Below are 15,119 nucleotides of genomic sequence, written 5' to 3'. Positions count from 1 at the left end.
ATCTTAAACTATTGGGTAAAGGGCCAGCCTTGGGTTCAAGAAGATCTTTTGTTTGAGTTCCTTGGGCATGCACTAAGAGTGAGACTGCAGGCAAATCACTTATTCTTTTAGTGCTTCAGAAAACTTTATAAGATTTTAAATTATAAATAAGGTTTCCTACATCAGGAAAATCATAGCTCCAGAACAACCCCTATACCCCAAACAAACAACAAGGAACAGTTGCAGTAAATGCCTAATAGGATTGTTGTGAAGAAAATGTTAATTAAACCTCAAAGTGTTAGATAAGTATGAATTTATATTATTATTACCATTACATATCAAGAATTACAGACAAGTGTACAGTCCTTGCAATGTGTATCTCTGAGAAGTTAAAATAAGAGAATGAGATGCCCTAGTGCACTAGAGATTCTCTGTGCAGGATTTATGTAAAGATGAGCAAGAATTAGAGAAAATGAGACAATGTTAAGGAAGTTTTGACCTGCACTAGTGGAGGGAGTACTCATTCTAATAGAATTAGATATCACCAAAGTATGAATACCATAAAAACATCAGTAGTATTAATTGCCTTTCCTCATTTTTATAGATATAGTATATATTATATAAATTATTACATATATTATAGGAATAATTATGCCAAGTATATTTCCATTCTATATAACAAATATATTTTTAAAAGAGGTCAATTTATATGATAATGCATCATTTTGATGGTCCAAAGCTACGACGCTATTGAAGTACTTATTATATTTCAACAGTTTATACTAGAAACCTATTGTGTTACTAGTAAATGTTACTATTGTTTTCCTAATGTTAAATAATGAAAACTGTTATATTCCAGATGACCTTAGCTATCGTTGGCTTCTAAATGAGTTTCCTATATTCATCACAATGGACAAACGACGATATGTGTCTCAGACCAATGGAAATCTATATATTGCGAATGTGGAGGCATCTGATAGAGGCAATTATTCATGCTTTGTATCAAGTCCTTCAATTACAAAGAGTGTATTCAGCAAATTTATACCACTCATCCCTCTTTCTGATCGTAAGTATTTGTTTTGTTAATTAAAAAAATCTAAATGCACATGCATATAGTATATACATAAAACAAGTGTCCTAAACTGTTGTAGCTTTCTTGGGTTATGTTCATATATATTGTTATATATTTGTTTTTCATTTTTAAATATTAATATAAATGATTATGTCTATGTTACTCTAAATTTTTTTTAATCTGATAAAAATATGGTTAAAATGTTTTCTTTTACATTGTTCCATAAAGAGCAAAACTACAATTGAGGATACTGAGGCTGGAGGAACTTGCCAGTAACAGTAAATGACCATAATGAAACAGAAGGAAACTTGAAACCTAGAGAATTAATCAATTTATGCAAATATCATTGTATTAACAATATATTAGTTTAAAATATGCTTTCATCAGAGCACTTAAATCACATTTTATACTTGTAAATGTCCTCTGATGTTTTTTTAAATTTTATTATTTTATTTTTCCCCACTTACATGTAAAAACAATTTTTAATATTACTTTTTAAAACTTTTGAGTTCCCAAGTTTTCTCCCTTCATCCCTCCCCACCCCATCTCTTTGAGAAGACAAGCAATTCAATATAGGTTATACATGTGTAGTCATGCCAAACATATCCATAATAATCATATTGTGAAAGAAAATATAGACAAGAAAAAAATCAAGAAAAATGGAGTAAAAAGAGTAAGCTTTAATCTATATTCAGACACCCTTAGGCCTTTCTCTGGGGATGGATGACATTTTTCATCACAAGTCCTTCAGAGTTGTCTTAGATCATTTTATTGCTGAGAATAGCTAAGTTGTTCATAGCTCATCATCTTGCAATATTGCTATTATTTTGTACATACATTTCACTTTGCCTGTGCAAGTCTTTCCATGTATTTCTGAGACTGTCCCGCTCCTCATTTCTTTTTTTCTTTGTGAACCGTTGTTTTAACAGTTATTTATTTATTTTTAGTTTTCAGCATTCATTTCCACAAAATTTTGAGTTACAAATTTTCCCCCATCTCTCCCCTCCCCCATCCCAAAACGCTGTGCATTCTGATTACCCCTTCCCCAATTGACCCTCCCTTCTATCACACCCCTCCCTTCCCTTATCCTCATCTTCTCTCTTTTCCTGTAGGGCAAGATAGATTTCTATACCCCATTACCTGTATTTCTTATTTCCCAGTTGCATGCAAAAATAGTTCTCAATGTTCGTTCCTAAAACTTTGAGTTCCAACTTCTATCTCTTCCTCCCTCCCCACTCATCCCCACTGAGAAGGCAAGTAATTCCATATAGGCTACACATGTGCAGTTTTGCAAAAGACTTCCATAATAGTCATGTTATGTAAGACTAACTATATTTCCCTCCATCCTATCCTGCCCCCCATATAATCTATTCTTTCTTTTGACCTTGTACCTCCCCAAAAGTGTTTACTTCTAGTTACTTCCTCCTCCCATTTGCTCTCCTTTCTATCATCCCCCATCCCACTTCTCCCCTTCTCCCCTACTTTCCTGTAGTGTCAGATGAATTTTCATACCAAATTGAGTGTGCATGTTATTTCCTCCTTAAGCCAAATGTGATGAGAGTAAGCTTCACTTTTTCCCACTCATCTCCCCACTTTCCCCCTGTGTTGAAAAAGCTTTTTCTTGTCTCTTTTATGAGAGATAATTTGTGCCATTTTATTTCTCTCTTTCTCCTCCCAATATAATCCTCTCTCACCCCTTAATTTTATTTTTTTTATATTATCCCTTCCTATTCAACTCACCTTGTGTCCTCTGTCTATATGTATATGTGTATAATCCTTCCAACTAACCAAATACTGAGAAAAATTTCAAGAGTTACAAATACAATCTTTCCATGAAGGAAAGTAAACAGTTCAACTTTAGTAAATCCCTTATAATTTTTTTTCTGTTTACCTTTTCATGCTTTTCTTGATTCTTCTGTTTGAAAGTCAAATTTGCTTTTCAGCTCTGGTCTTTTCATCAAGAATGCTTGAAAGTCCTCTATTTCATTGAAAGACCACTTTTTCCCCTGAAGTATTATACTCAGTTTTGCTGGGTAGGCGATTCTTGGTTTTAATCTTAGTTCCTTTGACTTCTGGAAAATCATATTTCAAGCCTTTCAATCCCTTAATGTAGAAGCTGCTAGAACTTGTGTTATCCTGATTGTATTTCCACAATACTCAAATTGTTTCTAGCTGCTTGCAATATTTTCTCCTTGAACTGGGAACTCTGGAATGTGGCTACAATATTCCTAGGAGTTTTTCTTTTCAGATCTCTTTCAGGAGGTAATCAGTGTATTCTTTCAATATTTATTTTACCCTGTGGTTCTAGAATATCAGGGCAGTTTTCTTTGATAATTTAATGAAAGGTGAAGTCTAGGATCTTTTTTGATCATGGCTTTCAGGTAGTCCCATAATTTTTAAATTGTCTCTCCTGGATCTATTTGCTAGGTTAGTTATTTTTTCAATGAGATATTTCACGTTGTCTTCTATTTTTTCATTCTTTTGGTTTTGTTTTGTAATTTCTTGGTTTCTCATAAAGTCATTAGCTTCCACCTGCTGCATTCTAATTTTTCAAGAACTCTTTTCTTCTGTGATCTTTTGAACCTCTTTTTTCCATTTGGCTAATTCTGCTTCTTCTCCTCGTTGGTTTTTTGGACCTCTTTTTCCAATTGAGTTAACCTATTTTTAAAGGTGTTATTTTCTTCAGCATGTCCAAGGCTGGGCTGCACTCCAAGGGCTGCACTCTGCTCTGAGCCTGGTGCAATTCCTATCCACCTTCCAGGCTGTCTTGGGCTGAAAATCTCTTTCACTCTGTTGTTTTGTGTCTTCTAGTACTCTGGAATTTGTTTAGAGTCATTTTTACAGGTATTTTATGGGCTATGGGAGGAGAGCTAGAACAGGTGTGTCTTTCTACTCTGTGTCTTGGCTAGGCCTCCTAATTTCTTATGGTACAATAATATTCCACCATAATCATGTACCACAACTTGTTCAACCATTCCCCAATTGATGGGCATCCTCTCACCTTCTAATTCTTTACTTCCTCCCCCCAGAATAGAGCTGGTATCAATATTTTTGCACATAAAAGTTCTTTTTTTATTTCTTTTGAGATACCGACCTAATAGTGGTAATGCTAGGTGAAAAGATATGCATAATTTTATGGTCCTTTGGGCATAGTTCCATATTGCTCTATAGAATGGTTTAATCAGTTCAGAATACCAACACTGTAAAGTATCATTTTTCCCACATCCCCTCCAACTTTACCCTTTCTGTCTTATTCACTAATCTAATAGATATGAATTAGATTTGTTTTAATTTGCACTCCTCCAATTAATAGTGAGAGTATTTTTTTCATATGACTATAGATAGCTTTAAATGCTCCATCTGAAAACTGATCATATCTTTTGATCATTTATCATTTGGGGAATGGCTCTTATTTTTACAAATATGACTCAGTTCTCTCTGTTTTTGAGAAACAAGACCTTCATTAGAGAAATTTGCTTCAAATTTTTTTTTCAGTTATTACTGCTAACTGTATTTTCCTCCACCCCATTCCCCCATGTTTATTCTATTCTCTTTCCTTTTACCCTGTCCCTCCTCAAAAGTGTTTTGCTTCTGACTACCCTCTCCCCTAACCCACCTTTCCTTCTATCAAACCCCTCTTTTCTTATCCCCTTTCCCTCCTGCTTTCCTGTAGGAGAAGTTAGATTTCTATAATCAAATGAGTGTTTATGTTATTACCTCCTTGAGACAATTCCAATGAGAGTAAGGACCACTCACTCCCCTTCATTTCCCTCATCTCCTTTACTATAAAGCTTTTTCTTACTTCTTTTATGTGAGATAATTTACCCCTTTCTACTTCTCCCTTTCCCATTCTCCCAGTGCATTCTTTTCTCACCTCTTAGTTTTATTTTTTTATATCATCCCTTTCACCTGTGCTCTCTGTCTATATATACTCCTTCTACATGCCCTAATAATGAGAAAGTTCTTATGAATTATAAGTATCATCTTCCCATGCAGGAATGTAAACAGTTTAACCTTAACCTTATATGTGACTTATCCATTATAATTACCCTTTCCTGTTTATCTTTTTATGCTTCTCTTGAGTCTTGTATTGGAAAGTCAAAATTTCTATTCAGGTCTACTCTTTTCATCGAAGAATGCTTGAAATTTTTCTATCTCATTGAATATCTATTTTTCCCCTGAAACATATTCAGTTTTTCTGTGTAGGGGTTTCTTGGTTGTAATTCTAGCTCATTTACCCTCTGGAATATCATATTCTAAGCCCTTTTGTAGAAGCTGCAAAATATTGTGTTATGCTGACTGCTTCCAGCATACTTGAGTTGCTTCTTTCTGGCTGCTTGCAATATTTTCTCTTTGACCTAGGAACTCTGGAATTTGGCTAAAATAACTCCTGGGAGTTTTCATTTTGCAGTGTCTTTCAGGAATGATCAGTGGATTAATTTCTATTTTACCTTCTGGTTCTAGATCAGGCTAGCTTTCTTGGATAGTTTCTTGAAAGAGGATGTCTAGGCTCTTTTTTTGATCATGGCCTTCAGGTAGTCCAATAATTTTAAATGGTCTTTCCTGGATCTGTTGTCCAGATCATTTATTTTTCCAGCGAGATATTTCACATTGTCTACTATTTTTTCATTCTTTTGATTTTGTTTTGTTATTTCTTGATTTCTCAGAGAGTCATTAGTTTCCATTTGCTCCATTCTAATTTTTAGGAAACTATTTTCTTCAGTGGGCTTTTGGACCACCCTTTCTATTTGAGCAATCTTGCTTTTTAAAACATTCTTTTCCTCATTGACTCTTTGGACTTCTTTTGCCATTTTATATAGTCTGTTTTTAAGGTGTTATTTTCTTCAGTATTTCTTTGTGTCTCCTTTAGAAAACCGTTGACTTTTTTCATGATTTTCTTGCATCACTCTCGTCTCTCTTCCCAATTTTTCTACTGCCTCTCTTACTAGATTTTCAAAATCCTTTTTGAGCTCTTCCATGACCTGAGACCAATTCCTATTTTTCCTTGGAGACTTTAAATGTAGGAGCTTTGACTTTGCTATCTTCTGAGTGTGTTTTTTGATATTTCTTGTCATCATAGTAACTTTCAATAGAGTTTTTTGCCTTATTTGCTCATTTTCCCGGTCTATTACTTGACTTTGAGCTCTTTGTTAAAGTAGGACTCTGCTTCCAGGGTGCAGGGTGCATTGTCCCAAGTTTCAGGGGATTTGTGCAGCTGTTTTCAGAGATATTTCCAGGAATCTGTAATTTTCCAGTTCTTCCAAGGTGGTATGATCTAAGGAGAGGTGTTTATTACTACTGTGGCCTGTGCTGTGGTTATGTGAGCAACACAAGTACTCTTTTCCTCTGGCACTGTGAGGAGGGTCCCTGCTCCCCTGTTGCCACAAACTTTGTTATTTTAGTGGGTTTTCCTCACCCTGGAATTGCTACTCAGGACTACAGTCTGGATCCAAATATGGGCAAAGCAACAGAGTCCTACACCAGTGCTTTCAAAAAGATCCCTGTAATCTCCTTCTGCAGAACTGTTCCACCCTTCTATGGGCTGAGAGTTCTGCAACTGAATCATTGGCTACCAAGGCCGCTTCTGCCTTGCTGGGAATCAGTTTATGCTGATGAGGCCTGCGCTAGACTGCTTACTCTGAGGCTCAGCCTATCATATAAATATGTTGGATTAAATATTTTCTAAGGTCTCTTCCGCACCTAACATTCTAAGTGTGAAGAATATGCTTATTTATTTATGGAATTTCAGCTTTATTATTTCTTTCAATCAATGTTATTAATTTAATTATTTGTCATTTGTACTAAATCAAAAAATTTTGAGAGATCTAAAACACCAACATTGTACATATTTTTCCATTTTAAAGTTTGTCATAGAAGTTTATTGTAGGAATGTATTCTACAAAATGAGTTCACCAATTTATACTTCAGGATGATTGTGGTTGACATCGTGTATAAGTACTCCTAAATTAAATACTTTCTCAACATTAACTTTAAAAACTAAATCTGACTATACTAGGAAACTTCAGCTGACAAAGGACACCACTTAGGAGGTTATAAGGAATCTATTAATATAAGGGAATAAATTTATGTCTTGAGAGCAGACATTTCTACAGTTAGATTTAGCAGTATCTCTTTTTCACCACCAAATAGATCATTTTGCAGTTAAAAGACTATTAGCCTGTCCACTTATGACCTGCATGGCCTCATAAAATCACTTAACCTCTCTCCATCTCAGTTACTCATCTTTAAAATGAAAGAGTTGGGCATTGCCAATGTAATGACCACTGACCTTTTCTCCTTCCAACCAGCAAGGGACAAAGGAAGTCCCTTGGGGGATTTTGCTGCCTGATATGACACTGTGGGACCTCCATTGTCTTCAAGATGATGAAGGTACAGCAGCTATGGGGGAGTATAATGGCTGCTTTATATTGTCCCTTGAATTGGAAGGAACTGAGGGAAAACAGTAAGACTTTCTTATATACAATGGCTGCATATTATCTTGATTGCCCTACCCTAGTATACCACCTACCGTGAAGCTAAGGAAGTCTGTGCTTAACTATGCTCATGTGAACTAAGACTGGCAGATGGCCAAAGTGACTGCTATTGTTAACTGAGTGAAGAATTGGGGGAGGGGGGAGCTATCAGTTGGGGATACCAGTTATCAATGTCCTAAAAACTAAAGTTTTTAAACTGATAGGTTTCAGAGGAACCTCACCCTGAGTAATTTTTTCTTCTTTGGTTCATGAACAACTTAGTCATTTGTTTCTTTTCTCTACTGAGTTCAGTCTTTTTGCTCTTCTCAAAAGGTCACCAGAAGTCCATGCCCAAGGGCCTATCAGGATTTGTGGTAACTTCTAGTAGACAGAGCCCTCCCCTCAAAACCTGGGCCTCTTCTACTACCTTCATCTAGTTATCTCAGATAGTGGCTTCCATAGATATTTATGAACTTTCTGTCCCTGGATTTCCCTTACTTATTTCTAAAGCAGGGCTCTGTCTGAATTAGAGGCTGAATATGGCTTTTTGGGAAACTTATCAACTCCCCAGCCTGAAACCAGTTCACACACAGCTCTCCTTCAGTAACCATGTACGCAAGTCCTGAGAGGCATCTACAGCACAAGATAATCTCAGGAGTGGCTCAGAGTCCTGAAGTTATTGAGCTTTGGATTTTCTAAAACTTGACTTTGTTGCAGTTTGCTTTTTTGGGAGAGAAATCCTCAGGTGAAAATATCGCTATTTTGTCTAGAACTGAATAATTTATTTTTTATTATTTTATTAATTCCATGTTTTTCATCTCACCATACAGAGAGACTAGACATTATAGAACTGAACTTGATTTATTTATTTTTAACATGTTTAAGGTCTTTGTGGTTTGTATGGGCTGGTATCTGCCAGGTTGGTTTAGGATGTGTACCTAAGCATATTGTCATTTGTTTTAGGTATAGTAGAGAATAAAATCAAAGGATAAAATAAAGAAATAAATATGAGAGGTAGACTAGATGACCTATAAGATAGTTTCTAGTTCCAAATTTGTGATCCTATTGCGCTTCTCTCTCTTTCTGTGCCTTTTGGCATCTATTCACTCAATTTGATCAGACAATATGAATTAGCCAATAAAATGATTTTTAAAAATTTAATCAAATACAGGTCATTATTTGAGGCTTTAAAAAAATTGCATATTGTTCAAGAGCCTTAGTATACAGAACCATAGCAATATATACAGTTAACACACATTTCATAGCATTTCTAGTCTTTTAAAGTCAAGAAGTTAAAGGGTAAATGATCAATAGGTCAAATGATTCATAGGTTTTCTTTTGTATACTTTTCTTAATCTTAGGCACAACAAAGCTGTATCCTGCTGATATCAAAGTCCAGTTCAAGGACACATATGCACTGGTGGGCCATAATGTAACATTAGAGTGTTTTGCCCTTGGAAAGTAAGTAGAATTATTTTAAATTAGTATATACAGTAACTATTTTTGCTTTAAGAGGGAGAAGGGGGAAAGCAATTAAAACCATTTAGAGAATTCAGATCCATCATTTCTCATCATGATGAAAATTATAATATAATAAACTTGACAGTCTAGGCTTTAGCATTTTATCTTATCACCTTACTTTTATATTTATTTATATATTTGTATATATATATATCATATTTATATATATTTTATATTTATTATTAAGTTGTGATAGATCATTTGGGTTTCTGGACTGCAGTAATATTTTATTGTCACTGAAGAAGCTCTTCTTATCTGACCTGTAAACATATATATTTAATATTTTCATTGGCCATTCTATCGTTTTATTTTGCTTCACTAAAGGAATCAAAATTTTTTTTAAAAATGTTTCCTGTTCTACCAATTTCCAGTGATATAGAGATATCATTGGTCTAGGCACAAAAGGAAGAACAAATATTTTTGATTTGGTTTAACTATTAAATTTCTACAACTATCTCACACATTTTGTGGACCTTTTAGTATTTTTCTATCCTTTATAAAGCCCTGTTCCTGAGATCCGGTGGAGAAAAGTTCTGGAACCAATGCCAAGCACAGCTGAGATTAGTATGTCTGGGGCAGTTCTTAAGATTTTCAACATTCAACTTGAAGATGAAGGAACTTATGAATGTGAAGCTGAGAACATCAGAGGAAAAGATAGACATCAGGCAAGAATTTATGTTCAAGGTAGGTAGAAATCTCAATTTGAAATACATACAAACTATGTAAGTTTCTTACATTGAGAGATACTTTCTATACTGAAGTTTTATTTTGTTTAAATCTGTAGTTTGATCAATATAGAGAACTTAGACTTTCTTAGTAACTCCTCTATATAATTTACATTCTTGAAGAATTACTTTGGAACTCCAAGAGGTTATATTTTGTGCATAGTCATATAGCTAGGCATTCTTTAAGTGACCAGATTTGAACATAGATCTTCCTAAATGTATCCATTAAGTCAGATGGACTTTCTCTATAAGATGAGCAGCTACTAGATACATCAGGTTGATAGTATTTTTCAATTATTTAAATTCTCAAACTGATCTTGTGAAACATTCGCATGAAATGAATGACTGGTTGTACAAGTATGGTAGATGTAATCTTATGCAGATGGATGTTAGATGTCATAATAGATCTCCAAGATGAATTATAGAATTTAATCAGTTTTGATCACCAGACAACTTTAGTGATGATCAACTCCTTGACAAAACTATCTTCACTCATCTGTACTTCCTCTCCTTTCTGTTACTTGTCATTCACTGAGTATTTCTCTTCCTTCCCTTCTTCTCATCTCACATAAGAAATCTCCTACTCTCTTGTCCTTCATCTCTATATTGAATGGAAAGGTAGACCTTATCCTTTTGAGGACCAGTTCCTCTACAAGTGTGATGATCTCATCCTCTCCCAACTTTTCTAATAAATTGTCCTCAAGAGGGGGAACGATTCCCTCCTCTCTCTTTTTTTCTTCAGTGTCTTTCTACTGTTCCCTTACCTGTTCCCTTCAAACATACCCATACCTCATCCATCCTTAAAAAACAAAAACAAAGGGGGTGCAGCCAAGATGGAGTAGTAAAAGCAAGGACTCATCAGAACTCTCCCCTCCAAACACTCCAAATACCTGAAAAATGACTAAACAAATTCTAGAGCAGTAGAACCCCCCAAAAAACAGAGGGAAGCAAATTTCCAGCCAAGACTACCTGGAAGATAGACAGGAAAAGTATGTTGCACCATGCTGAACAATGAGTACAGACCAAAGCTAGCCACATCAATACAGATCAGGCCCCAGTAAACATGGAGTAGGCCTCAGGGAACTGAATCACTGACAGCTATGGTAGTTTCTTTGGTTTCTCAATCCACAAATGCCAAAGACAACTTGGAAAGTCAGTAGGAAAGGTCTGTTAGACCTGGGTGAGAGAGGAGCACAGTCCAGCCCCAGCACAGCCCTGACCCCAGAAAACCAATACCAGACCTTGGGGGTGACTGAATCATCTGTGTCAGCAGTGGTGGTAGTAGCAGTGGTGGTGGTGGCAGTAGCATTGGCAGCAGCAGTGCCTGTTTCCAGAGCTCTCAGCCCACAGATAGTAAGGGGATGGAACAACAGGTTAGAAGGAGATTGCTGGCACTGAGACAGGACTCTATTGCTTTGCCCATACTTGGATCTGAGTCACAGTTCTGGGTGACAGTCCTGGGGTAAGGAAGAGCATTGCCGTAACAGAACTTGTGGAAGTAGTGGAGAGGGTACCCTCCTCACAGTTCCAGGGCAGAAAAGAGTGCTTTTAGTCACTCACAGATCAGAGTATAGGCCAGGAGAGGAATAAAAACCTCTCCTTAGATCCTACCACCTTGGAAGAACTGAGAACTTACAGATCTCTAGAAGTATCTCTGAAAACTGCTGCACAAAACCCCTGAAGCTTGGGATAGTATGCCCTCCACACTAGAAGCAGAGCTGTACCTTAAGTTAAAAGATCAAGTGAGCAAACAATGGGGAAAAAACTCAGACCACAAGGAAGATCAAAACACAGTCAGAAGAAGATAGCAAAGCTCCTACATCCAAAGCCTCCAAGAAAAATAGGAATTGGTCTCAGGCCATAGAAGAGTTCAAAAAGGATTTTGAAAATCAAGTAAAAGAAATAGAGGGAAAATTGGGAAGAGAAATGAGAGTGATGCAAGAAAATCATGAAAAATGAGTCAACACATTGTTAAAGGAGATAAAAAAAACTGAAGAAAATAACACCTTAAAAAACACACTATACCAAATGGCAAAAGAGATCCAAAAAGCCAATGAGAAGGATGCCTTATAAAGCAGAATTGGCCAAATGGAAAAGGAGGTCCAAAAGGTCACTGAAGACAATAATTCCTTAAAAATTAGAATGGACCAAATGGAAGGTAATAACTTTATGAGACATCAAGAAATTATAAAACAAAACCAAAAGAATGAAAGAATAGAAAACAATGTGAAATATCTCATTGGAAAAACAACAGACCTGGAAAACATATCCAGGAGAGATTTAAAAATTATTGGCTATCTAAAGGCCATGATCAAAAAACAAACCTAGACATCATCTATCAAGAAATTATCAAGGAAAATTGCCTTGATACTCTAGAATCAGAAGGTAAAATAAATATTGAAAGTATCCCACCTATCATCTCCTGAAAGAGATCTGAAAAGAAAAACTCCCAGGAATATTGTAGCCACATTCCAGAGTTCCCAGTTCAAGGAGAAAATATTGCAAGCAGCTAGAAAGAAGTAATTCAAGTATTGTGGAAATACAATCAGGATAACACAAGATCTAGCAGGTTCTACATTAAGGGATTGAAGGGCTTGGAATGAGATATTTCAGAAGTGAAGGAACTAGGACTAAAACCAAGAATCACCTACCCAGCAAAACTGAGTATAATACTTCAGAGGAAACAATGGTAATTCAATGAAATAGAGGACTTTCAAGCACTCTTGATGAAAAGACCAGTGCTGAATAGAAAGGTTGACTTATAAACACAAGAATCAAGAGAATCATGAGAAGGTAAACAGGAAAGAGAAATCAGAAGGGATTTACTAAAGTTGAACTATGTACATTCCTACATGGAAAGATAATATTTGTAACTCTTGAAACTTTTCTCAGTATTTAGGTAGTTGGAGGGATTGTACACACACACATACAGACACATACACACATGTATTTTATATATATATGGACAGAGAGCACAGGGTGAGTTGAATAAGAAGGGATGATATCTAAAAAAATAAAATTAAGGGGTGTGAGATGAATATCTTGGGAAGAGAAAAGGAGAAATGGAATGAGGCAAATTATCTCTCATAAAAAAGGCAAGAAAACCTTTCTCAATGGAGGGCAAAAGGGGGAAGTTAGAGGCAAAAAGTGAAGTTACTCTCATCACATTTGGCTTAAGGAGAGAATAACATGCACACTCAATTTGGTATGAAAATCTATCTTACACTACAGGAAAGTATAGGAGAATGGGATAAGTGGGGTGGAGGGCAAATGGGAGGAGGGAGTAATTAGAAGTAAACACTTTAGGAGAAGGACAAAATCTAAAGAGAATGGAATAAATAGGAAGTAGGATAGGATGGAAGGAGGTATAGTTAGTCTTTCACAACATGACTATTATGGAAGTCTTTAGCAAAACTACATATAGATAGACTATATTGAATTGCTTGCCTTCTCAGTGGGGATGGGTGGAGAGGGAGAAAGGGAGAGAAGTTGGAGCTCAAAGTTGTAAGAAAGAATGTTGAGAATTGTTTTTGCATGCAAGTGGGAAATAAGAAATACAGGCAATGGGGTATAGATATCTATCTTGCCCTACAAGAAAAGAGAGAAAATGAAGATAAGGGAAGGGAGGGGTGTGATAGAAAAGAGGGCAGATTAGGTAAAGAGCTAATCAGAACACATAGTGTTTTGGGATGGGGGAGGGGAGAGATGGGGAGAAAATTCGTAACTCAAAATCTTATGGGAATGAATGTTGAAAACTAAAAATAAATAGATAAAGAAGAAAAAAGAAAAAAAAACAAATTGCATATAGAGTCAAAGTTCTCAGCCATTGAATCCCATATTTCTCCTTACAATATCATGCCAATAAGGCATCTATGTGGCACAGTGAATAGAGTGTTGAGCCTAAAGCCAGAAAGACTAATTTTCCCGAATTCAAATCTGACCTCAGACACTTACTAGCTGTGTGACCCTGAAGAAGACTTTACCTCAGTTCCATATCTGTAACATGAACTAGAGAAGGAAGTAGCAAACCACTCTGGTCTCTTTACCAAGAAAACCTCAAATGGGGTCATAAAGAGTCATGCATGACTGAAACAAATGAACATCAACTTTAAATAGGCTGGAATTGGTTGTCAACAGACATTTATTAAGAGCTTACTATGTTCCAGATATTATGCTAAGTATTGGGAATACAAATACAAGTAAAAAAAAGACAATCCCTGCCCTCACCAAGCTTATAATCTAATGACAGAAAACACAGGAAAAAGAAGTTGAAAAGGGAGGTAATGAAAATAAAGTTAGCATTTCAGACTCAACATGTCAAAAACTGAACACATCGTCTTTCACCTAAACCATGTCCCTTTTCTCCCTATTACTTTCAAGGACACTACCATCCTCCCAAGTGTCCAGTGTGCACAACTCAGGAGACCTCCTCAGCTCTTACCCTATTTCTCTCACTCATATTCAATCCAAAGCTAGCCAATTTCATCTTTACAACATCTCTCAAATATACTTCCTTCTCTCTTCTGATAGCATCAATATCCTAGTACTAGTGCTTATCATTTCACACTTGGACTACTGCAGTAGTTTGCCAATGGGGAGATCATAGCTTTTAGATACCTTTCAGCTTAGCTTTTAGATACCCAAGACAATCTCCATCTTTTTGTGTTTGATTCCTTATGTTTATTATATAGTGATTAGTTTCTTCCAAATATAGGCATTCTTCTCTTGTCAAGTGCATTTGACATGTGTGACCATTTAGTCCACATTTATAAACAACAAATATAGTTCTGATTATCCTTCTAGTGGTATTCATGAATCAGGCTTTTGTGCCCATGGTCCTTTGTCTTTCCAAGAATAATGAATTTCTCCATAATTCAATCTTTTAACAGGTTTTTTATAGGCTCCTTTATTTAAATTTGGATGGTCAGTGGAGGTCTTTTGCTTTGCTTCTTTGGCCCATAAATGAGAAGGTGTTCTAATCAAATTGAGTTTTTCTAATTTGGGCTACTTAGTGTACTATTCAGCTCTAATACTTTCCTTTGTCCTATCAATTGCCCATAAGCTAAATGTTTATTTTTTTAATATAGCAGTATTTAAATATGTCTTTAGCTCAGGCCATCCTTGTGCTTCTCAGTCCATTTGGACCTTTCAGATAATTTCTGTCCTCTTACAACGTACCACTCTTTTTTTTTTTTAACAAGACTCAAATGACTATTCACTCATAACAAATTAGGAGCATGATTCCTCTTCATGTCAAATTGTATTTCAGAAATTAGAAATGCCATTTCAACACTTAGTATAGGCTCAAAGTGCTACTCATGTTTTTCAGCCTGATAACACATCTTATGG

At 35.8% G+C, this 15,119-nt stretch overlaps 1 protein-coding gene across 3 annotated transcripts in view; it reads left to right on the top strand.

The window, feature by feature from the left end:
• CNTN1 (contactin 1) overlaps positions 1 to 15,119 on the top strand; it is a 284,489-nt gene that overhangs the window by 132,726 nt on the left and 136,644 nt on the right. For all 3 annotated transcript variants that reach the window (XM_072654328.1, XM_072654329.1, XM_072654330.1), the window contains 3 exons: positions 839 to 1,045; positions 8,886 to 8,985; positions 9,548 to 9,729. In XM_072654328.1, coding sequence (XP_072510429.1) covers positions 839 to 1,045; positions 8,886 to 8,985; positions 9,548 to 9,729 — 489 coding nt within the window. The remainder of the gene's footprint in view (positions 1 to 838; positions 1,046 to 8,885; positions 8,986 to 9,547; positions 9,730 to 15,119) is intronic.

Source organism: Notamacropus eugenii, chromosome 3, assembly GCF_028372415.1.
Source record: "Notamacropus eugenii isolate mMacEug1 chromosome 3, mMacEug1.pri_v2, whole genome shotgun sequence".
Lineage (NCBI taxonomy): Eukaryota > Metazoa > Chordata > Mammalia > Diprotodontia > Macropodidae > Notamacropus > Notamacropus eugenii.
The sequence above is the reverse complement of the archived record's forward strand: the minus strand, read 5'-3'. Positions and strand labels throughout refer to the sequence as shown.